The sequence below is a fragment of the Aspergillus flavus genome, chromosome 2 (genome assembly GCF_009017415.1).
Source record: "Aspergillus flavus chromosome 2, complete sequence".
NCBI lineage: Eukaryota > Fungi > Ascomycota > Eurotiomycetes > Eurotiales > Aspergillaceae > Aspergillus > Aspergillus flavus.
In genome coordinates, this window is record NC_092409.1 from 3,596,228 (window position 1) to 3,620,414 (window position 24,187).

Below are 24,187 nucleotides of genomic sequence, written 5' to 3' on the forward strand. Positions count from 1 at the left end.
AGAAAGACAAGAGAGAGATGGTCTGTGTTGACCGCCAGGCGAAACGGCAAGAACCAAAAGTTTAAAAATAAACTGGTTGCAAAGAGAAAAGAGACGTCAAGTACCCCGTACCAACAGTGACCAAGGCAAAGTGACTTGTCTCTTAGAGCTTTCCAGCTGGAGGGAAACAATGCAAAATCAGTTGAGCCAAACAGCGTGACGAAAGCCTTCGCCTCACTTTTTCTGGCGGGTCCACGTGGCCCCGCCAACAGCCAAAGACAATCAATGAAATCCCAGCCTTGTGTTGACCTCCAATCAGACTGCATACGTCAATGAAATCGGAAAGTAAAGAACTGTATGCATTTAGTCTGGGCAGACACTAGTTCAAGGGGTTCATGATGGTCAACTGTATTTTCTGGCTCGGAGAATAATGAATACTACTTTCTCTTTTAAATGCCCGAGAAGAGATTGAATCGCACATGCCGTGGACATAGTCATGATTACACACACACACATCACACCTATCAGCAGTTGGTTCTGGTATGGAGTACATGTTTGTATGTTTGTCCGTCCAAATGGGACCTATAGTTTACTCGGAGTACACCGTACCTTTCGAGGTATTTCCACGGTTCCGTCCCATCAAGTCCCCACGGGGTTGAGCCGCAAGACCAATTTAGGGTATGTTGCTATAAAGTTGTAGTACTCAGTCCTACACTTCATCCATAGGGGATCATCCTATGAGATATTGTTTCTATTTGTTTTCTGGCGTTCTTGTTCTCTATCCCACCAGAATATATTGCGAAGTCACTACCACAAAAGAAGAAACACAGATATTTTAACAAAATCTATATACAGGATCCCGGCTCAATCCAATCAGCTGCTTTTATTTTATACAAGGCGAAATACGACAATGGAAATTACCTAGTGGTGACCATACCCAGTTCCAATACCGGAGTCGATCAGGTCATGAAATATTTGGGACCCTCACCACCTTGAGGGGTTTGCCAATTGATGTCTTGCGTCGGCACCTTGATGTCACAGGTCTTGCAGTGAATGCAGCTAAAGGCAAGGTTAGTTAAAAGAGAGAAAAAGAGAGTTGCGAATCACTTACTTCTGAGCATTGATTTGGAACCGAACACCGTGCTCCTTGGTCGAATCCTCCACATATTCGTACACTCCGGCGGGGCAGAACCGGTTCTCCACCCCCTTGTATTTAGGCCAAGCAATGTCCTTGTGTTTGTCCCAGTCCGCCACCTGCAAGTGTACCGGCTGGTCTTCCTCGTGATTGGTACCGGTCCGACTCACGCTGGTCAGAATATCGAAGCTAATTACGCCATCCGGCTTGGGGTACTCAATCTTCTCGCACTCAGAAGCTTGCTTGGTGGCTGCAGCATCTGTGCTGTGATGCTTGAGTGTCCATGGGGTCCTGCCCTTGAAAAGATAGGCTTCCAACCCGGAATACATGATGCCGCCGTAGATGCCGAGCGGAGTACTGAAGGAGGGTCTCATGTTGCGCACCTCGTACAGCTCCTTCCAGATCGACGACTTTCGAAGAGCATCCTCATAGTCAAATAGGAAAACGGTTGCATCGTCCTGCTTACCATTCAATGCTGAGAAAGCAGATTCAGCAGCCAGCATACCCGACTTCATAGCCGAGTGGGTACCCTTAATCTTAGGAACATTCAAAAATCCAGCAGTGTCACCAATGAGGGCGCCACCTGGGAATGCACACTTCGGGATCGACTGGAAACCACCCTCGTTCAGAGCTCTGGCACCATACGAGATGCACTTACCACCCTCCAGGACCTCCTTGAAAAGAGGGTGGTGCTTGAGCTTCTGGAACTCCCCATACGGCGAGAGCCACGGGTTAGGATAATCAAGACCAACCACCATCCCAACACTGACCATGTTATCACCAAAATGATACAACCACGATCCACCATAGGTATCCTTGGGAAGCGGGTAACCCATAGAATGAATAATTTCACCCGACTTGAACTTTTCTGGTTGAATTTCCCAAACCTCCTTCAGTCCGATTCCATAGGTTTGCGGTTGGCTATCGCGTCTGAGATCATACTTTTTGATGACCTGCTTTGTCAAACTACCATGGCAACCCTCTGCCAGCAGGGTTATACGAGCGTGAAACTCCATACCACGCTCGAAGCTCTCCTTAGCTCTGCCATCACGGCCTAATCCGAGATCATTGGTTGCGACACCAAGCACTGATCCATCAGACTTGTAGACCAGCTCACTGGCAGCAAAGCCAGGGTAGATTTCCACACCCAGTTCCTCGGCTCGTTCACCCAACCATTTGGTCAACTCGTTCAAGCTGATGATATAATTGCCGTGATTGTTCATCTGCGGTGGCGCAGGAATGGGAATTGCCGAGTTCTTAGTCAAAAAGCGCATCTTGTCTCCTTTTGCCGGTGTAGCACCCTCGAATCTTGAGGGGTTCTCCTCCGACAGCCAATCCGGTATAAGCTCATTTATAGCGGTCGGCTCTAGAACATTGCCCGAGAGAATATGCGCGCCTATCTCGCCGGCCTTTTCCAACACAATAACACGAAACTCTTCGTTGCCAGCTTCATTGGCCAGCTGCTTTAGGCGAATCGCTGCGGCAAGACCAGCAGGGCCTAATCGGTGGAGGAGTTCCGTTAGCTACCTAGATCTTCCAGTAGGATACTGAGCATAGTGAAGAGTGGGCCTTACCGCCACCAACAATACAAACATCGACCTCGTCCGATTCCCTTTCCACTTGGCGGGGATCAAAGTGGCCATTCTCGTCAGTGAGCTTATTGGATAGCGACTGCGAGAAGCATCGAAATTGGCCGAGAGTCCGACTTGGTGTGAAGGGTACTGCTTGACGGGTTGTCCTCCGACCGGATGTCAAAGCAGAGCTTCTAGAGCTCCGGAGAGGGGCCGCGGCAGATGAGAAAGAAGCTCTTGAGAACCGGGAGGAAGCAGGTCGCAGTTCGCGCCTCAAGAGAGGCAAAACGGCTCCTTTCGAAGCCATCGCAAGGGTAGGGGACGGGATGGGAATGATTAGCGCACGGTTTAGATGTCCTATAAGCGGAACAGATGCATGACAAGGGGTATACAGCGTCGTTAAAAAGGACCCGAGGGGGAGGGGAATTGAATAAAATGGTTAGAATCGGTACTGGAGCACTCCAGGTCAAATCCCCTCCGTCACCGGCAAAGATAAAAAGGTGACTAAGTCCTCTTTTAGCGGGAGGCTAATGGTCAGTCTGCGTTACCGCCTACCCGAGGTAAGGACGGCCAATAGGAATCGCGGCAATAGGAATCACATCCGCCTCGTTGTTCCGCCGTTGGCCCGCTATCCGTTGGAGGACATACTCCGTAGAGCCTATATACGTACTTGTGTTCCTCCTTTTGGAAATCTGGAGCATGGAGGCGGGGTTCGATCTATGTCACTGTCGATGCAAACTTATCATTTCTCTCCAGATAAGACGCCACAGATTCTGTGCAGGTTCAGCACTTGGTGTGCCGAGAAGGAAACGACTTCTGCTACCCAACTACATAGTAGGTATACAATCACATGAACGAAGATCTCACGTGAAGTTCCATGGGAGGAAGAAGAGAAGTTGGGATTTAAACAAGCATTTCATTCGTGCGTACTGCACGGAGACTAGTACTAGTAGTAGAAAATGGCTTTGATATCAACACGGCATGTGATGAGACGGAGAAAAGAAAAGCCATCATCCGAACCCTGTACCCTTTTTTGTTCAAGAAAAGCTTCGTTCCTGGAATGAACTCGAAGCGACGGCTCATCCAGGATACACACCTGCAGACTGCAGCGTTGAAAACCGTTGGAATGCTGATAAACGCCTAATAATGTACACAAAGGGCATCTCTTCACTGTTTTGTTCAACCGATGGGGTGTATGGTATTCAGCATACCGCCGAGGTATGTAAAATACCAAACCATGCGTTATCAAAGTAAATACTGTATCTAGGAGTGAACACCTGTACAAAATCGGATGTTTATTGTAATTTGACAGATCATGGGATGTGCATTTCTTTTTAAAAAGCAAGTTGGTGGATCACAAATTTGGCTAGAGATCTGGGGAAAAGCGGTCGGCGCCACCGTGTCCCGAGCGGCGCTTGTTGAGGGTCCAATTAGGACACCGTAGCCTCTACGGATGAGACGGCAGACTTTTTCTACCTGTCGACCTCAAGACTTTGCCGAGAGGGAGGATCAAGTTTCAAGTTTTCTTTCTTCGTTTCTTTATATGTTTATTTTGGGTTTGGAGGTTCGCTCAGTCGTGATGTATAATATTTCTTGCAACGCTACTTACCCAGAATGGCAAGAAAAATAAAGGGAAAGAAAGGAGTCAAAAAGAAGTTGTGTCCATGGGTGAGAAAGAGGGAGAGGCGAAATTTTTGTTCAGTTGCCTACCGTTAAAGCGGCACGGCGAAAGGGAACGAGGGCGCGTCGTGAGGGAAACCCCGAGAACAGCGACGCGGAATGATTGGAAGAAAAAAGGAATGGATTGGCTGCTCGGTGGGGCCGAACATCGAGAGCAGGAGTACAGCGGACTGGAGGAAGGGACAGTGGCTGCAACCATGGCGCTGACCGGGAGAATACGTAAGGGGGCAACAGCCAAACAGAGCGTATACGACCTAGTGGGGCTCCCAAACAGATTGCGTTGAGTGGGTCTGTTGATCAACAAACCAGTGATGACGGAATCGAGCTGGGAAAAAGGGTTGGCCACCCAAGAGCCGCTAGTGGAGCGCTAAGTCACTGAGAGTCTGAGTGAATCCATGGATGAGCGCGACCGTCCATCGCTGCTTTTGCCGCCCGCCAGTCGCCGGGCCCAGCCCCCCCTGACGCCAGCACGCTCGGGCAACTGTGAGTCAGCCTATATAAAGGGCCCAACCTCCCACTTTCTGATGCTCTTGGAATTTTTGATCCTGGTCTTGGCACCGCCCCGGAACGCCATACAGTCGTCTTCTCTCCGCCCTCCCCTCTACCTCTATCTCTCCACACTTCCGCCTGATACAGGTCGCAGAGCTTTGCTTTCAGCATTTCTCTGCTTTGGTGGCTAAAAGAACTCCGGGAAGAAAACTTTTTTTAGGAAGTTACAAAAGGGAAAAGAAAAATATAAAATATTTTTCTTGCTCCACAGTTTCAGATTTACTTACTGAAACGGGAAGCTTACAACCTTTTTACTCCTCAGGTGTCTATCTTCCATACGACACACTGCAAGAAACACACTCTCTTTTTCGCAGATAGACATTGAAATTCCAGAAAAGGAAAAGAAAGCAAAAAAAAAGTTTTCGTTGTTTGCCTTGTTTGCCCCCAAAAAAAGCGCATATCCTTTCTTGTGTCCACTCCCTTCGCGTTGCTGTCGATACCTCTTTCCCCATCATAGTTGTGACAGTTGCGTTGCCCTGTTGAGTTAATATCCTAGAAAACACTTGACTGTGCTTTTCTAGTTCCCTTCCCTACTCTACATCACTTTTGATACTTGACTTCCTGGTCAGGCATCACTTCTCCCTTGCTGTCTATCAACATCTCTTGCTGGAGGTCTTACTTGACTTGATCCTGAGCTCAGTCACGTTTCGCTTCTACACGAAGCGTTTTACTGTGATCAAAAACAAGGCAACTTTGCTGTCGGGGAGACATTGAGTTGTCCATCTCCACAAAGGGTATGTTTTCTTGCTTTCCCTCTTGCAAAAATTTTTTCTGCCTTCTTTGACCGCATCTTGCCTCACTTTGCGGTCATGTGGTGTTGTTGCTAGACCGACTTGTCGCATACATCTTGTGTATATCTTCACTCAATATATTGCTACCCTTGGATCATACTTCCTACCTATCTCCTCTCTCTCTCTGGAGTCGCACGTTGACTGACTGTCCTTCGGGAACAGACTGCCAATCCAAGCTCTCGTATTCAATCAGTTTTTGGCTGGTCTACAGCTCGAGTATCATCTACTCACGTCGCAATGGATTCTCTCACGACCCATCCCTCCACCGCGCAGCAGGCCCGGGCCTTCACTTCTCCTGCCTCCCTGTCCTTTCCCGGTGGTGCCGGTGACTTGACGCCGCCTTCCGATAAAGACGGAAATATGGCGATGAACCTTCAGGGTGTAAACGGACATGTGAACGGTCAGCAGCAGGGAGGAAATGCCACCAACGGCAACGGGGTGACACCCGCTACTCCTGTTGCAACTCCGGGTGCCAACACTCCGGGGAGTGGCATTGTGCCTACGTTGCAGTGAGTATACTCTTGCTGTCTCTTCTGGTATACCAGAATGCTGAACAAGGATCTTCTTTCTTAAGAAACATTGTCGCTACTGTAAATCTTGACTGTCGCCTGGATTTGAAAACTATTGCGCTCCACGCAAGAAATGCGGAGTACAATCCAAAGGTATTGCATTCCACACCTCCCTGAGTTTTGATTATCAGGGCATAGTGTGGCTGAACTGCTCTTCTCTTCTTAGCGTTTCGCGGCCGTGATCATGCGTATTCGTGAACCCAAAACCACCGCTTTGATCTTCGCCTCGGGCAAGATGGTTGTCACTGGTGCCAAGTCCGAGGATGACTCGAAGCTGGCATCCAGGAAGTATGCGCGTATCATCCAAAAGCTCGGATTCAATGCCAAGTTCACGGATTTCAAGATCCAGAACATTGTGGGCTCCTGTGACATCAAGTTCCCCATTCGCCTGGAAGGTTTGGCTAGTCGCCATCACAACTTCAGTTCTTATGAACCTGAGTTGTTCCCTGGTCTCATCTACCGTATGATGAAGCCCAAGATCGTGCTTTTGATCTTCGTCAGTGGCAAGATTGTATTGACCGGCGCCAAGGTCCGTGAAGAGATCTACCAGGCGTTCGAACTGATCTACCCTGTGCTTTCTGGTACAGTACCATATTCCCACTGCGTTGGTAACATTCTTGCTAACTATTCGAAAAGATTTCCGCAAAGTCTAAGAAGACTAATGTCGGTGCTCGCTTGCATTGGGGTCACCCTTTAAGCCCTTCGGCTTTTCGCACCCATGTATTAACATTTGCTCTTTTTCGTGTTGTCTCTTTTCTTGCTCCGCGAGATTGTATCATGAACCAGGCAGGACGTTTCACGTTGGCTTGGTCGTTGCCTTTGAACTCGCATATCACGATTCCTTATGCTAGCATTTCTACGGCGTTCTAGCGATTCGGTCTGTTTCTGGTCGTCTGTTTCAACAAACTAAAGTCTTTTACAATTAGAAGTCGCACACCGCAGATTCAAGGGGGCGGTACTGTGCGCTGGTCGATGGTTGCTCCCTCTTAATTACTTGTTTTGCGTTCTTTGCCTATCGGCTGCTAACCCTTTCATCTTGACCCTGTCTGCATGGAAGTGGTTCTTTGAGCCCTATTTGTTTTCACGACTCTTGCAGAAGATGACGGATCAGATAGGAAGAAAAATTACTGCAATATTCCTCTAGACCTTTGAACGAAAGTGGACGAATGCACTGGCTGGTTGGTGAATCAGGCAATGAACCTGGTTTTTTGTGGCACGATTTTTTTTTTTTTTAATTTTACTCGATAGCCTCTGGACCAAATGGAGTGAAAACCATGCAAACGCGTTCCTACAAATCACGTAGACAGCGCTGTTGTATATATAGATCACGCACCGTCCTTGCAGCCTTATTGCGGGAATGAACAGATCGGTATCCTTCGTACATTTCAAAACTGTTTTAAGTTAGACAGTTTTATTGGGCTTTTTTATACAAGGTATATCTACAGGGGTATATCTTATGTGCAGTTTTAGTACCACCCAATTACAGGACGCCCTTCCGCTGTGCTTTCTTGGTTTTGGCCAGCTCGTCCATCAACCGCAAGCCCTTCGGACCAGACCGGCTTCCATCACCTTCAAACTCGCCCTCTACAGCCGCCGGCCATTTCCAAATCTCGCTCAGCTCCGGCTCAAGTTTCCCTTCCATGGCATCGACGATCTTGTCCCCGAGCACCGGGAGGAACTTGTACCCGTGCCCACTGCCACCCGTAGCGAGGAAGAGATTCGAATGGTCGGGATGATAAGTGATGATGAAGTGACCTTCGGGTCTGGTTTTTTGTTAGCTTTCCCGCGTTCCCACTATGAGTTTCTAGAGTCGACTTACGTGTCTGTGTACCAGCAGACTCGAGTGTGGATGAAGGGCCGGTCACCCATGCTAGGTAGCAGATTTCTCAAGGCGGATCTCAGAGCTTCTTCGCCTTCTAGCGGAACTGGGACCCCGGGTTCCGGCAAACTGACTTGCATCGTTTCTCCCTCGACACCGGGAACAGGCACATTCTTGGGATTGATATAGCCGTAGGCGTGACGAGCGATCTTCAACAGGTTTTTGCGGGGCGGGATGATGAAGAAACCTGTCGCGAAGTTGAGGATAGTAGGCATGTGCTCCAGTCGCCGCTGCTCCTCGTCGGAGATCTGGACGAACGCAACCGCCTGGCCTGTTGAGAGGGCCCGGCCGCGGAGGTCGACGAGCTTACCCGTCCAAGCACCCGTCGCAAGAACGACCAGATCGGCCGTGAGGGAGGATCCATCTTCCAAGAGAACACCAGTCACCTTGCGCTGAGAGGCACCGGCAGATTGGTCTGCATAGAGGAGGCTCTTGACTTCCCCCGTTTTGAAGGTGACCTTGCCCTCGGTGTCGAGAAGCTTCTTCGCATATCGAACTCCGGCTTCGGCGTCCGACCAGCCTGAACCCCAATTCACGTAGCCACCCGCCACATTCAATTCCTCCCCGTAGGCGTGCGCCACCCGCAGAACGTCTTTTTTGGATGGCAGTAGCTCGACATCGTTTCCTAGCTCCTTAACGTTGTTGTAGCTCTTCCTGGCGTATTCTTTGCCATTGGTGTTTCCTTCTGGGTAGACGAGAAGTAGTCCGCTCTGGATGTATCGGTTATCTTCGGCGCCCCATTCGGTGTTACGCCAGCGCTCAATAGCTGCGTCTGCGAGTTTCGTGTAAACAGGGTGCGAGTAGTCAGCGCGAACGATGCGTGAGGCGTCAACTGAGGAGCCTTCAGGGTTGGGGATTATAGGCGACGCCTCTAGAACGGTCACTTCGCTTGTTGGATGCCTCCGGGAAAGTGAGAGGGCGGTGGATACTGTGTGGTTGGAAAGAGAATCAGTGACCGTGAAATCCCAACGGTAGTATGTTAGGAGCCAATGGCATTGCGCTTGTGTAAAATTCAAGAACAAAAAGCAAGATTAGGGAATACCAGCTCAGTGTGTCCATCACTCACATCCGAAGACACCTCCACCTACGATGAGGATTTTGGGTGGTAAAGCCATGTCTGATACCGTTGTACTGGAATGATCTCTTTGAGAAAAGAACTACTCCGTTGCACCTTTTCCTGCAAAATGGATACAGAAACAGAAAGGTGCGGAGAGAGAAGTCTGGGGGACCTTTAAAAGAATAGTGGCTCCATGTTCGGAGCGATATAGGAGCACCGTGGACCAAAGATTTAGTTGCCGATATGACAATTGATAGGCTCCTATCGTTCTTAGCTTAGCTCTTTTTTTTTTCTTTTTTTTTGGTTCTCGGCCGCAACTCCCGATTCAACCAACTCAATACACCCTTGTTGGTCGACTAATACCCCGGGAAATCATATGTTGATAACTTGATATACCCCAATAGTATCAAATATGCATTGACCATCATGTGTTGAACGGTGATTTTGTTTGTTATTAAATAGACTCTCAACTGGACGTTTGTCAACCTTTTCCGAGAAAGGATATATATCGGCCCGAGGATCTTCAAAACCACGGCAATTGAATGAACATCGTATGATTATCACATCCGACGCCCTTTAATCTCTCAGCATGAGCGCGTCTCGAGTAGGCCGGGCCGCGCTAAAGGCCAAAGTGCCTGTTACCGGTCCTAAAAGGACCGGCAGTAAGATTCCAGTTGATGGTTCTGGGTCAGTATATGATGCTCCCTTCAATCGCTGTGAGCCGTGCAGCATACTTCCGGGAACAGTCGCCCTCTCCCTGGTAGATGTATAAGAAAGCTAGTTTATCTAACCGTCTCAACAGCAAGAAGCCGCCAGCAGCATCGCGGTTGCCGAAGCGGGCTAACCCACATCTCCTGAATCTCCAAGAGACACAACCCCGCATGTCTCCCAAAGTGATGACCATTCTAGGGGTCGGTGTCCTCGGCATGAGCACATACTGTGGGTATCTATACGCCTCCTACAGACGGGAAGTGACCCATGCACAGTCTATGGACGTGCCTAGGGATGTATCGGATCGATACAATCAGACAGCTAGGAGCTTTGACGCAGATGTCGAGATGTCTGAGAAGCTAATGCGAATGGGGAAGAAGCGGCGAGATCTTGTCCAGAAGGCCCGTGGGAATGTGCTCGAGGTGAGCTGTGGCACAGGTCGAAATCTGGAATATTACGAACTTGGACAGCAGAGAAAGCCCAATGAGCGGGGACAAGTAGAGCTTCGGGGATGCCGCTCTGTTACGTTCGTCGATCTCAGCCCACAGATGGTGGAGATCGCGCGAGGGAAGTTCCAGAAGTTGCATCCCGATTTCAAGGATGTCAACTTCCGGGCACAGGATGTAAAGGAGGTTGCTCCTCCGACGACCGGGGATAAGCGGGCTTATTATGATACGATCGTGCAGACCATGGGATTATGTTCAATGCCAGACCCCGTTGGCGCTCTTCGTCATCTGGGGTCTATCACTGAGCCGGAAAAGGGACAGATTCTGCTTTTGGAGCACGGCCGGTCGCACTATGACTGGCTGAATCGTATCCTAGACAATCTTGCTCCCGCCCATGCGGACCGCCATGGATGTTGGTGGAACCGGGATATTGGAGCGATTGTTCGGGAGAGTGGTCTGGAAGTTGTGGAGGAGAAACGGTGGCATTTTGGAACTACATGGAAATACGTGCTGAAACCAGCACGTGGTAATTAGAGGTCAGGTGTAGGTAATCTTGTACATTAACCATCCTGTAATATATACAGCATGGGTGTAACCCAGCAAACAATCTAGAGAACTCTAGAGATGTGACTACGTTTCGGTTTCGATATACGCACACTATATTGCACATATAGATTTCACTCTTAAGTTGATCCTATTCCATGTAAATAAGCTCGGTTCGATATAAGGGTTTGCGATCAGCCACGTGAGTTCATTGATTTCTTGTCAAGTCATCTGATATTCTTATACTGGAACTATAGCCATAAGATTGCGGCAAGGTGACGAAAGAGAGCAGAATAGCCTCATGCAATAATGGCCTTGCATTGAAACCATTACAGCAAATGCAGTTAGTAGTCGGGTAGATGCAAATACTACGTAAATCGATCTTATTGTCTACAATTTGCGAAGTCCTACGCAAAATGGAATCACGAAAACGGCGAACATCGTGCCCTCTTTCCCGAGTTGGGAAGATATACTATCTGCACTCAGTAAGCGAAGATGGCGATCGCCTCGGAAACTAGATTACGAACTGAAACCGGTGTAGAATCTCAGATGAGGTCAAGATGGCGTTATGCACATGCGGGGTAACAGTTGTACCTCCATCTTGTTATGTATGTATGTATGTATGTATGTACGCCACCTATAGATATCTGTCATGTACCTGTTCCTGGAGTTTTGGAAAAGCCCCTCGCAGAAATACCCCCAGCATTATCGGGTCGGAGAAAAGACGGACAACCAGTCTGGGTTGTAATGCATCATTTAAGGTTTATCAACCATGTCACCACTGTCTATAGTAGAAGGGATAAACTTTTGAGCTAGGTTTCTACTTCTGTCGTAGGGCATCTTGGAAAGTTTTTGGGTTGTATTTGCGACTTAGTCGTTGGGTTGAATATAATCTATTTCCCACAGTCCGTCGTAGCGTGTCGAGCTGGACGACAAGACTAGAGACGTGTAGATCTATCATAAGCTGAAGAGTCTGCCGTGTCGCTGTAAGATGCATGATAAACTGCACATTATTCCGTCTGGGAGGGTGGGGGAGATGAATAATAGGTATGGACGCGTACCGCTGCTATGTATGTACTCGTAGTACGTACATATGTACTCCGTACGGAGTATCGCGATAATAAAGAAAGTCGACTGGCCAATTCATTCCATCTTCACCCCCCCTTTATCTATCACCTTGAAACAAAGGATTGAGTTGTGGAGTAGGGATACCCCAAACCAAGTTATGCGACCCTGGATGTCACAGGAGGGACGGACCCCTTTCCCCGGCAACACAAGGTTGATTGATATCCGGGTTGGGAATGTTCCCATCCAACTTTAGTAGTATGTGTACGGATGGAGTATGTGCTCTGAGTATAGCCCTACAGGTACTAGTGCGAGGGATAGTGGACAGAGGCACTCTGTGCAGCACTCTTCTGGAGGACACACAGATCCATGATTTCGAAGCGTTGACTCGCGTCATGGGTAGATTGATCCCTTGCATGTGGTGATACATCACACATCCCCATCTATGTATGTACTCCGTACCTAGTACTGCCTACATGTATGCATGGGCGAATACCCGCAGTTTCATCGCTTGGATCAGCCAGTGTATGATGCTTTCGATCTATGGTAAGTGACGGATGGACGAGTCAACACAGCCTTACCGTGGCATCTTCCACTTGGGCGCAGTGGCGAGCTATTACTGGATTTAGATTCATTCCAATTTCCATTTCCATTTTTCTCGACGTCTCCATTTTCTTTAGTGGGCAAACTAACATAGCGCCGCCTTTGGTCCATCCGATTGGATTCCTTCCAAATCTTCTAGACGGCTCGGTATTTACTCCACTCAAGTCGATCTGATTTGCCGCTGCTTCCCAAACGGTGGCGCTAGGGATGAGATTCCATGGAACCCGCTCTTTCAAAGGTGGGTACCTTTTTTATGCTGCGATTGGCCTCGTTTTGCTCTTAGGTTCCATCCCATCCAAGTTAGTGCATAAACCGGTGCATGAATCTATACTATGAACGGCTTTAGACGTTCAACCCTAGGCTTCTTCGTTCCTAGACTGACCAGTTTACGCTTTCCTTGTTTTTGAAAATTTTTTTTTTTTATTCATTGTCATTATTATTAATTTTTGTTTTTTTGTTATTCAGTTCTCTATCCAAAATCCACCCGCCTCTCTCAAACTAGGGCGGCGTGGATGGTGTACCATGGAATATATTCAGCTATGATGTACTTACCCGTAGACGATGCAGCTGTTCCCTTTGTTCTAGCTAATGATTGTATTGCTGAATGTCCCCATCCAAGGCTGAGACACAGTCCTGATAGATGTATCGTAATTTCTTTGTTGGTATGTTATACCTACCTACCTACTCCATATACAAGTACGTACTCTGGTTAAATCGGAAGGAAGTCACCGGGAAACTAAGGCAATGACGGATTAAAAATGCGGTGTCCAGATGTCGGTGAGGAAAGCCTGAAAGTCAGTCCACGAGACGGTGTAAGGACGGCATTTAGACTGAAGGTCAGAGCTTGAGACTAAAAGTTCTCTCAATCTATACAATGGTCGATTGTTTGTTGCTCTCAATGCGGAAGACCTGCGCAGCAACCAGGTCGAGGACGACTAAGTTACCCGAATTGCCTTCTTGACTATGGTTGTTAGGGCTCCACGGCGCATACTCCATCAGAGCGTCCATGCAGAACCTCAGTTGATCACCGTCTCCCCGCGGCCAATCAGCACGGATAATAAAACATCCCGGTCGTCATAGACACATGGTGCGCCCCACAGTACTTTTTTTGCCCCTTCATTCGGCCGCATTGAATCCATCTATCCATTTTGGGCCCGACGTATGGTACCCGTATGTCTCTCGGTATGCAAACACACACGCGCGCACTTGCTTTAGAGCCATGATAGTCCAACATTCGGCGGTGAAGGTGGGTTGCGATGCATTGTTTTTGTTTTTGTCAACATAGAGGGGTAAAATGGGGGAGGAGATAAAGAGGAAGATCTGTTGAAGGAGGAAAATCCAAAACAACCAAGAAATTTTTCTTCTCATTCCGGCATTCCTGAAAAAGAGCAGAAAGTGCCCCATTGGGTTATTCTAGCCAATAAACGCCACGGTAAAGCACCCGCTTTTCATAAATTTTTTTTCTTTTTTTTTTTTTTCCCTTTTTGCTCCTAGCCTCCAGACCTCCCACCCTCCAAAAAAAAAAAAGAAAAAAAGAAAGAAAGGTGAAGATCCAGAAAATTATCCACAACCAAACGGCGATTCCTTCAAAGCTGTGGAATCCTATTCATTACTATTACTATTATTTTTTGATCATTTTTCTGGGTCTGCGCATGTCTCTTGCTCCATCAGGTCCCTAACTCTGGCCAACGAACTGCGCGGTGATTATCCTATTCTTCCCGTACACCCGGTCGGGAGGTATTCTTCTCACAGCATCATTATCACCGCCATCCATCATCTCCCTTTCCACTTCCTCTTCGCCCCCCATCGCCATACTTCCCTGTACTTCTTTCATCTCACACTCACACACTCTCTTCCTTCCCCCCTCATCCCCTCCCCCTTTGTGTTACTAGTGCCTCTTCTTATTCTTATTCTACAACTATTATTATTATTAGTATCCTAGTTGTGTTGTTACTATATCTTTTTGTCCTTTTGTGTGTTTAGTTGGGTTGTACTTCTCTGCTATTATTATTATTATTATTGTTTGTCTTATCTAGAACTCCTATCTTCGTCCCGAGTGTATCCTACAACCTTCCTACCAAAAGTTCACTCCTTCACAAACCATGCCTTATAATACTCGTCGAAAGTCACTGTCACTTCCGTCGCTAGGGATTCATCTCCCTAGTGCCTCCCGCCGATCCCCGTCGGCCTCGAAATCGCCACACGCGACCGACGAGCAACTGCCTCCCTCCAAGAAAGTAAAGAGGTCGCACGACTCGTCTTCACTATCTCCAGAGCCTACCTCGGTGTCGATATCGACTACGAAGGAGCAGTTGCCTGTACGTTCGCTTGGTCGGCGCGGGGCGTTTGAACAAACGCCACCCCCATCGCCTATTGATGGAAGTGTCGCGCCCAAGATCGATACGGAGGGTATCAACGATGATATTGTGGTCGGCGTGATCGAGCAGTTGGAGAAGACAGGCAATCGTCCGCATTTGGTCAAAGAGCTCGCAGCCGTCCTAGTGACGCTCAATGAGAATGTCGCAAAGTACGTTTGGAGTGCCACCCTCCCCTGTCGTGCGCTTGATGTGAATACTAATCGTTCAATGTGCTACAGCTCCGCCAATCCCGCCGCGCTCCTTTCTTCTCGGTTGAGCACATACATGAAGCGTCCGTGGACAGCGCTCGCACCGTGTCCTCTGGCGAAGGAGCTTATTCCAGTTCACCCTCGCAAAGTGTATTATTATCTGACAACGCTACCTCGCCAACCTCTTCCCGAGAACTCGGACGATATCATTATCCCGGGTGTAGAGGGAAAGAGCGTCACTCCCAGCGTGTCCAGCGCTGACCTGGACGAGGAAGACGCGTTGGCGCGGGAACGATCGCGCCTCAGCCCAAGCCCCGAGGTGGATCTGTCCCCCCCGGACTTTGAGGAAGAGAATATTGATCTGGATGCTCGCGATGATAGCGTGGCTAGACAATGTGCGACTGATTTCGACCATCAGCATGCGCGCCTCATGCACTCGAACCGGGCCGCTTCTCCTCCGTTGGAGGGTGACGAGAAGGAATTCACTCAGACTGCCAGTGCTGTTCGCGAGCGGGCCTCAGAGCAAAAAGCAAGCCAGCTCGAAAAGGCCAAAGGACCCTTCTCGGCCCTTTCGGAGGGGCTTAGCGAACTGGATGATGGGGCCATGAGCATCGCTGGAACTCCTGTTGAAGATAGTCCGCTCTCGTCCATTAATGGGGACCGCATGTCCGATAGCCCGGATGAAGACTACTTCTCCCATGGAGGCTTTATGGAACAGCCTTCCCTACAGGAGCAGTTGCAACAACAGCAAGACCTCGATGAGGCAGCCGCTGTTGCTCTGTTTGGCACTTCTCCCTCCCCATCCCTCACGTCCGTGGCCTCTTCACTCTCGTCTGGCACGAGTGTGGCTTCGGACGACGGTCTGGATGTCGAGGCGAACCCCGACAGTGTGGCAAGCGCACCGCAGATCAGTCTTCCCGAAGACCTCATCATCACACCTGTCTCGGCAATGAAACGGTCCATTGACATGCTCAACAGTGGGGTTCCAGATCTTGATATGAAGATGTCGGATCTGGTTGAACAGGACAGTAAGATGTCTCTGGCCCCCAGGACCATGGCAGACACAGATGTTGAGATGGTCTTCGAATCCTGGAGAGACTTGCAAAATCCCGAGAGTGTCGATGTCCATGAGCTCGATGAGATGTTCGGAGAGATCTGAGCAGAGGATGCGACGTAATCTACGCGCATACCGCAATCGATAGACCTGGGGCGCTTGGATTTGCTTTTTCTCTAGACTTTCACGCCTGGTTCGGAATTTTGTTCATCTCCACTCTCGCCTCGTTGCTGTTATGCCTTGGCTTTACAACTTTCTGCTCCGACTTACCTATCTTTCTCTTACTCTAATCCTGTACAGCTTCATCTGATAATGCTTCTTCCTGAATTTCGTTTCACCTTTCTTGGCCATTGGGCCTTTTTTTTACCTGTACATATATTGTTGCTCTGTTCTGCTTTCTTTTTCTTGCTTGCATGTCTCTCTATCTCTGTTACTTTAATATCCCCTGACTGGTTTGGGTGTACTTGTTTCGTCGTTCTATTGCGGGGGTGGATTGCCATTTTTTACTAGTCGGCGCGATGGAAAACAAAAGAAGAGGCCAATGATGTTGCCAACGGCCGGAGAAACGTCTCAAAGGATTAAAAAAAAGGAAAAGAAAAGGAAGGGAAGCCGGAAGATTTATGCCTGATGCCTTGATGTACATTTAGCGCTTGTGGCTCACCATCATATTATATATACGATAGTATTCTCTCCATCTCGCCATCAGACAGTAGTAAGTTACTACTCGTAGTGTTGTATAATAAGCATATACCTTCGGGTAGGGCTTGCGCAAAGGAAAATGCATAGAAGGGCCACCTACGTGGTTAATGTCGTCATCGATGGGGTTTGATCTAATCGGGACGCGGTATCGTGAAAACTGACAGGTGATTGGAAGATACCCCTTAGACCAAGTACTCCCTCTGCCCCGCCTTTTGCATCAATCAATTCCTCCATCTTCCATCATACTACGAATTGTCCTGTTCCTCGAGAGATCCCCGTCACCATGATATTTCCTTTCTTTACTTGGTAAACCAGGTGAAGTGTTGAGTAGTGCGGACAGAGAGGATCGGTTCCTGTACGACAATCATCCTCGATCTCCCATTCGTCTTTTTTTTTTAAGTTCTATGCACCATGGTCATCTACTGGTCCGAACGCTCGTCTTATAGTCGATTTAAGCCTTGAATTCAAAGCCATTGTCCAACAAAACCGCAGAACGAGAAGACGTTGCCAATCGCGCGAACCACATTGTTATCCAGGCACATTGGACCGCTATCTGCCGTGGTAGTCTTGATCCATTGATCCGGTCCGCGTTGTGGCGACGCCCTCCGCCAAATCTCAAAACTCCGACATGGACGCGCCTTCCAATCACCCTCAGCGAGGTGACGACAGCTCGCAGAGTGAAATCCCCCCCCATCACTCTTTCGATACTCAAAATAAAGTTATGATCGCCTCGAAGCCTCCAGCCTCGCATACTTCGCAACTGTTGAATGTACCTCCCCGGAGCAGCTTACCCGGCAAGAAGCAATCTAAGAATGCGAAAGTGGCCATCCCGCGGCAGAGAACGGGTGTCGTTCCTGGTTACAGTCGACGTGTGCCTCTTGCCTGCGAATCCTGTCGGGGGCGGAAGACTAAGTGTAGTGGCGACACGCCGGTTTGCAGACAGTGCAAAGAATTGAGGGTGACATGTAAGTATCCGGCATCATGGAGGGAACGAACCAAAGGGTATGTTGACTACCAATGTCTTCTTCTCTTCGGTCATTGACGACTGACTTCGATATAGCCAATTGGACAGTCTCTCGACAAAGGCCGAAGCGTATGAGAAGCTCTTGAGAGACATTGGGAATATTGTCGATGGCAGGACTGCAGAACAAATTAGAGTCACTCTGGATAAGGTCTGTGCGCTTTGCCATGTTTTCTTTGTCTACATTCCTGCATCCAACCCTGACACTCATATAGTATTCTGGTTCGGGTGGCGAGCGGGCTTCTACTGGCTCGCAATCCAGCTCAGCTACGCCGCAGGATAAAGACAGCTACCTTGAAGAAATGAGCTCCTCCTCTTCTATTGGATCCCTAGACGCCATCGACCGCGTGGAAGAGGATGTAAATCGAACTCCGAATTCTCGGGCTACAGGTTACATGGGGAAGAATTCAGAGGTTACCTGGATGCAGAGATTGCGAATGGAGACAGAACAACGCCTCCGGAAAGAACCAGGGCCCTATGAAGCTGAGCCCGAGGGAGAATTCGCCCTACATTCGATGAACTATCATTTGGACGATCTAGACGTCTCGGTTCCTGGCCCTGTGCAGGTGTATTGGATCCCTCCTCGCCCTTTGGCGGACAAGTTATTTGAAGACTACTTGGAAACGGTGCACCCGTTTTATCCTATCATCAGCCGTACACTGTTCCGCGCCCAATACAGAACCTTCTTTGACAGCACTGCTCGGCCTGGCGATAAATGGCTGGCCATCCTTAACTTGATATTCGCGATATCCGCCAAACATGCTCATTTAACGCAGGCACCGTGGCGTGGCGATGACAACGATCATTTAGTGTATTTGACTCGGGCCAGGATTCTTAGCATGAATGGTGATGCTCTTTTTAGCCATCCCGATCTTCAGCAAGTGCAGGTCGAGGGCTTGGTTGCTTTTTATCTTATGGCATCAGACCAAATCAACCGGTGTGTATCTTTCCTCATCCTTTTCTTTTCTTCCCCTTTCACCGTGCGGGTGATGTGAGGCTTGACTTGAGCGTTCTTCTGATGGTTTGATTAGAGCTTGGAAGATCACCGCGTTGGCTGTTCGTTCGGCAATCTCACTCGGGTTGAATATGAAGAACACAAGCGAAAGCACGCCTGGTATCTCAAAGGAGGCGCGATATAGGGTCTGGTGGTGTGTCTATACTTTTGAACATATGCTTGGGATCATGACGGGCAGAGTTTCTTGCATCACGGATGGGATATGTACAACACCGTTGCCTCTACCGTTCGAGGAAGACCAACTTCGAGAGCCAGCTGCGGCTAAGCTTCTCAACGATCAAGACCTTCGCCAGGAGCTGGTGGAATCGGCTTTGGCAAGCACCCTCGTTCGCCACATGCCCTCAAATCCCACGGGAGGTAAGGAGGCTCGACATACAGACAAACTGCGTGACGCTGCTTGGCTGAAGAGTCAACCCGCCAGTAAGACGCTTATATTTCTGTATTATGTGGACCTGGCAGTTGTCGCTCAGGAAATCGTCAACCGGGTGTATTCGCTGGACTGTGCCATGGTACCTTGGAGGCACATTGAGAACCGCATTGGGGAGCTTCGATCCCGAATTGACATATGGTACACCAACCTTCCGGAGGCTTTGGACTTCACCCGGCGGGACGACCAAGGTACGGATATGCTTCGTGGAAAGCTTTTCTTGGCGTTCCACTACTACAGTGCTCGAATCACCTTGGGGCGTCCGTGCCTGTGTCGCCGCGATGCTCGGCATACTAGCCCTCAGCAAAAACCCTCTTTTAGCCATGAAATGGCAGAGATAACTCTAAATTCTGCACGGCAGATGCTGGACTTGATTCCAGACGAACCTAACGCTGTCCAACTCTACCATGTTTGTCCTTGGTGGTGCGTTCTGCACTATCTTATGCAGACGGCTACAGTTCTCCTGCTCGAGTTGTCGTTCGGTTGCATTCATATGCCAGCCGAAGAGAGAGGTATTTTTGAAGCGTCAAAAAAAGCCATACGCTGGCTTTTTGCCATGTCCGAATGTAGTCTCCCAGCACGGCGTGCATGGGAGCTGTGTGACAGTAACCTTCGACGAATCGCCATCGGCATGGATTATGACTTAAGTGACCTTCCAGCCCTAAATTTTAACCCAACCTCGCACGTCCATATGGCCTCAAATACTGGTGGTAATGCTGGTATGGGTGTATCTGTCAGCCAGACAGCGCCGCCTATGCCTATTTTCTACGACACAGTTGGAGGCCCAAACCAACATCCGGTTCAGACTCAATACCATTATGACCAGAACCAACAAGCGTACTCTGGAGTGCCAGCACTTGATCCGATTTCGACGACCCTTGCACTTTCTGCTTCTGGAACTGATGCCTTTTTCCCTTACGACCCCATCAGTGGGGAGTTTATTCGCTCTTTCTTCCCCATTCCCAATGAAGAGGAGCCATGGGAACAAAATTAACATGTTCTCAAAATTCTTCAATTCTCTGTACAAAATAACTTTTGCTATAACTACTACTAACGTCCGTTGTTAGGAGTTTGCTTATCTGTGTTTTCTACATTTCTCTTTTATATATTATTTTTTTTTCACAAACTTTAACGATAAATTCTCTATATCGATTTGTTTAGGCGCGCGGTCTTTGGCACGGGTTGGGTTCCACGGCATATCATCAGCGTGTAAGGAGTTATCGAAAGAGAGATCGGGAGCTTGTATGCGATAGACGATGGGTGGCTGGCTCGTGACTTTTATCTTGTTTAATTGGATTGCTCGGGAAATCTTACGGATGTCTAACGAAGTTCGAAATCAAGTTATCATTCCAAGAAGAACATCGTTCGTAAAAGAGACAACCTCCATGTAAGAAAGAATTAAGCATCTAAGCTCTATGCTATATACTATTATTAACCTGGTATCTAATATCTATCATACACACGAAACAGCACTGAGAATTTCCAGGGTAGTAGAAGCAGTAAGTATAGTACATGTATACAAGGTAGTCTATCAAAACACCACATCACCCTAACCATGAGCGAGCTCTTATTGCGCAGTGATATCACTACCCCGCAGTCGTTGTCTTTTCATTCTTTTCAACTCTTTATTTCTTCTGTATACGAAGCCTCCACACTCGCGGTTCATATTCGCTCGCCGAAGACCGAGGGCCTCGAATTTCTTCATACAGAAGTCGAGGATAGGCCGGACGGGGTTATGCTGAGGATGGATAGTTCCGGGATATGCGTTTGCTTGAGGAGATGGAGGTGACTTATCGGGAATGGTGTGCGAGTGTTTAGCTTCGTATTCGTTGTACTCTTTCACGGCGGCTTGGGCGATGATGCGGACGGTGGATATATTGGGAATAACCAGCTTGGTCTGGAGTTGTTTGAAGTATGCTTCGTCGAAGTGAGGGTCGCCCTTTTTCAGGTCCCGTTCGGTGTTCAGGTAGAGACGGGGGATGCCGCCTTTGTGGAGACGGCGGGTGGATGGGGACTGCACGTCGACACACCAGGTGTCCCAGAGTCGTTTGCCGGCTGCGCTGCCTCGGGTGTCGACTACGGCGGCGAGGATGGGATGGAAGGCTGTTGAGGGTATGTTGGGGGTTGTGCTTCGGGCGAGCTTTTGGGAGCGGATGTTGGAGGAGGCGGCGAGGTCGTGGAGGGCGCCGGGGATGGAAAGGAAGAGGCGTTGCAGGCCGTGGAGGGAGCGCTTCTGGTAGTCGTCTCTTGGGTGAAGTTCGTTGAAGTCACCGTTGAGAATTCGCAGCAAGATGCCCTTTGCTTGTGCTAGGTTCTGGATATTGTCTTCCGCTTTTGTCGTGTCGATCTCTGTGGTGACGGCATGATCTAATCTGATGATTTCGGCGGCTAATGCGGTCACATTGCTGTGGCCCCAGGATTTGAGGCGGTAATCGCGGAGATATTCTAGTATCACAGTTACCTGATTCCATTGGCACATTGCGATTCGGTAGTTCAACAGGGCTCGTAGGGTATTCGCGGAGAGAGGCTGTGAAAGAGACTGGACAACGGAATCGCAGAGCGTGCTATTCTTGGTAGCGGCAGCGTAACGAATAATGGATGGTGCCAAAGCTTGATTCCCGTATGCGCTGTAAGGAACCGGGGGCCCATCAATGTCGTTCGAGAAGAGTAGCCAGTCGCCGAATGTGAACGCTCGAGACACTGTCACCAAGTCTAGAAGTTCGGCCAGCGTAATAGGCGAAATTTGCGGCATTGAGGACTCAAATGGCTTCAAGGAGGCCAGATTGGCAGTATCGAAAGTCGGAAGGTGCTCGTCATTGGAGGGGTCCACACGCGACGAGAAGAATTCGCCTATGCGTTGCATTTTGCTTTTGTCAACTGCGCTCTGCAGCCAAGCAAATGAATCCATAGCATCTCCACACAGGCGTCGCCGGGAGTGGAATCGGATGTTGTGTTCGACGAGCTTAGCCAAGGCTGTTGTCTCATCATAGATCTGGGACGGCTCAAGTTGCTCCAAGTCCTCCTCATCAGGCAAGTACAGGTCATTGCTGTCCCAAGGCGGAACAACATGAGGAATGGCTCGGATAAGCTCATCAAATGCTTGGGGATCCGCCACAGGATCGAGGCATCCTGATTCAAGAACACGAAGAATGAACCAGTTAGACTCCTTAGTCGTAGCTAAGGGGGTATCATCGGTCGCTCTTGGGGCTATTGCAAACTTGAGTGAAACAATATGACGCAGAAGCGCAGCCGAAGTTATACCCCAGAAGCCTAATCCTCGATAGCCCCAGTTTGGAAGATTATCCATTAAGGAAGCGGCTACCTCAAGACTGATTGTTCGCCTCCCGAGTCCATTGAATGGGGAGGGGGGACTGCGCTTTCGAAGAAGTGAAGGACCGTCGACTTGGGCCGGATGGCGCCAGGATACTTCCGAGTCAACCTTAGTGTTCCATACAGACTCTGGATGTTGAAGCAAGGGTCTCCAGCTTTGGAATCTCCAAGCCAGATCCCCTTTCCGTGTCTTCATCTGATCAATGAGCCATACGCCCTCTGTGATATGTCCGTGTTCCACACAGCACCAAAGAATCAACTCTATCCAGATCTCAGGCCCAAGCTCTCGAATGCCCATCTTGAAGGGAAGGAAAGGCGAGTCTTCACCCGCAGCAGCTGCCTTGGCCGCCACTTCTGCTTCGTGTACAAGCCAGGCTGCATCCGAAAGAACGCTCATGATATGTGTTGAGAGTAGATGCATCGTCGGCGGTCGAAAGGCGACTTGATGGCTATCTGTGGGGACATATTTATATACCCTATCAGATACTGCACCGGAGTGGTGCAGACGAGCAAGTATGCGAAATACATAAGACATCGCTATCTTCGACTCATTTGGTGAGGAGTCAGCAGCATCAAGCACAATTGAGCCCAAGCTCTGCCATACTTGCGCCATGAACCGTCGGGAATGTTCGTCCGCAAATGCTCTCTCAGTTAATGTATCCAACTTTGTCAACTCAGAGACCGTTGTTGGATCTGGCGTGAGCCTCGGAGCCGAGTCTATCTGATGAGTCAATTGATCAAGCGAGATACTGGATTCGTAACCCCAGCTGTTGTTAGACAGATGCTTAAGTGAGGGGGAGACATCGTTCAGTGCATCTGCGGCGTCGAGCAACTGATTCAATAATGCATAAACAGCAGGCCAATTGTTCAACCGGAACCCTAGATGGGCTAAAAGATCTAGATTGCCGAACGTTCTTGCGTTGTACAATAAATCACTCAAGTCGATTGCTCGACTGATGGACGTTGAGGTCGTTACCGATGCAGTGTCCGATTCGAAAGCTGTACTGTCACCTCCGGAATCTCCTAGCAGGTATTGTTCCAGTAACAAAGCCCATGTTTCCGGGTTTTCCTGCGATTCGCGTGCCGGGGGTTCATTTCTCGCATGAATACGATCAAGCAGTAACCGTCGGCTGATTGAAGGGCTGGAGCCCACGGAGAACTGGCGACCCCATTGCCGCCTTCCCCGGGAAGGTCTCCAATTCGGGAGCCCTTTGCTCTGGGAGTAGCTGAGCAGGCGATATGAGGAGACTGATGCAGTATGGAGCAAGTGAGACCTGCGGTCCAGACACAGCAGACGAGCTGGACACAGGGACCTTTTCATGACACGACGGAGGATCTATCGGACGAGACCTGCGGGCGGAGGGAATCCAAATTTCGATGTGACCGGCGGACGGACGTTCTGTAGCGCATGTCTAGCCATTCAACTGATACCGCATCGCTCTGGGAGATTATTTAAAGCGAACAAACACCACTGAGTAATCCGAATTGTTATGGTAG

General features: G+C 49.1%; 8 protein-coding genes across 8 annotated transcripts; 4 read left to right on the forward strand and 4 right to left on the reverse strand.

The window, feature by feature from the left end:
- Positions 1-173: 173 nt before the first annotated feature.
- Positions 174-4,890, reverse strand: F9C07_2277682 (electron transfer flavo protein ubiquinone oxidoreductase). Its single transcript, XM_041289858.2, has 3 exons — positions 2,689-4,890; positions 1,091-2,612; positions 174-1,038 (listed from the first exon to the last, which is right to left on the reverse strand). Exons 1-3 carry the CDS (start codon positions 2,990-2,992, stop codon positions 939-941), a joined length of 1,926 nt encoding a protein of 641 aa, XP_041142976.1. The 5' UTR covers positions 2,993-4,890; the 3' UTR covers positions 174-938.
- A 296-nt stretch (positions 4,891-5,186) lies between these two features.
- Positions 5,187-7,329, forward strand: F9C07_1258749 (TATA-box binding protein). The gene is made up of 5 exons (XM_041289848.2): positions 5,187-5,648; positions 5,868-6,214; positions 6,280-6,367; positions 6,441-6,855; positions 6,911-7,329. Exons 2-5 carry the CDS (start codon positions 5,943-5,945, stop codon positions 6,925-6,927), a joined length of 792 nt encoding a protein of 263 aa, XP_041142977.1. The 5' UTR covers positions 5,187-5,648; positions 5,868-5,942; the 3' UTR covers positions 6,928-7,329.
- Positions 7,330-7,362: 33 nt separating this feature from the next.
- On the reverse strand, positions 7,363-9,621 carry F9C07_1258710 (fructosyl amino acid oxidasesarcosine oxidase). Its single transcript, XM_041289859.2, has 3 exons — positions 9,220-9,621; positions 8,094-9,081; positions 7,363-8,037 (listed from the first exon to the last, which is right to left on the reverse strand). The coding sequence occupies exons 1-3, from the start codon at positions 9,266-9,268 to the stop codon at positions 7,755-7,757; spliced, it is 1,320 nt and encodes a 439-aa protein (XP_041142978.1). The 5' UTR covers positions 9,269-9,621; the 3' UTR covers positions 7,363-7,754.
- A 178-nt stretch (positions 9,622-9,799) lies between these two features.
- F9C07_2648 (ubiquinone/menaquinone biosynthesis-related protein) lies at positions 9,800-10,901 on the forward strand (the record flags this gene model as incomplete). The annotated part of the gene is made up of 2 exons (XM_041289849.1): positions 9,800-9,897; positions 10,013-10,901. 2 exons carry the CDS (start codon positions 9,800-9,802, stop codon positions 10,899-10,901), a joined length of 987 nt encoding a protein of 328 aa, XP_041142979.1.
- A 1,379-nt stretch (positions 10,902-12,280) lies between these two features.
- F9C07_2647 (uncharacterized protein) lies at positions 12,281-12,689 on the reverse strand (the record flags this gene model as incomplete). The annotated part of the gene is made up of 3 exons (XM_071510990.1): positions 12,281-12,386; positions 12,557-12,588; positions 12,669-12,689. The coding sequence occupies 3 exons, from the start codon at positions 12,687-12,689 to the stop codon at positions 12,281-12,283; spliced, it is 159 nt and encodes a 52-aa protein (XP_071363861.1).
- A 1,991-nt stretch (positions 12,690-14,680) lies between these two features.
- On the forward strand, positions 14,681-16,303 carry F9C07_2646 (uncharacterized protein; the record flags this gene model as incomplete). The annotated part of the gene is made up of 2 exons (XM_071510989.1): positions 14,681-15,105; positions 15,175-16,303. 2 exons carry the CDS (start codon positions 14,681-14,683, stop codon positions 16,301-16,303), a joined length of 1,554 nt encoding a protein of 517 aa, XP_071363862.1.
- A 611-nt stretch (positions 16,304-16,914) lies between these two features.
- On the forward strand, positions 16,915-20,641 carry F9C07_1258809 (fungal-specific transcription factor domain-containing protein). The gene is made up of 4 exons (XM_041289850.2): positions 16,915-17,899; positions 17,958-18,069; positions 18,134-18,855; positions 18,950-20,641. Exons 1-4 carry the CDS (start codon positions 17,526-17,528, stop codon positions 20,352-20,354), a joined length of 2,613 nt encoding a protein of 870 aa, XP_041142981.1. The 5' UTR covers positions 16,915-17,525; the 3' UTR covers positions 20,355-20,641.
- Positions 20,642-20,927: 286 nt separating this feature from the next.
- Positions 20,928-24,011, reverse strand: F9C07_2643 (uncharacterized protein; the record flags this gene model as incomplete). The annotated part of the gene is made up of 1 exon (XM_041284790.1): positions 20,928-24,011. The coding sequence occupies one exon, from the start codon at positions 24,009-24,011 to the stop codon at positions 20,928-20,930; it is 3,084 nt and encodes a 1,027-aa protein (XP_041142982.1).
- Between the last annotated feature and the right edge of the window lie 176 nt (positions 24,012-24,187).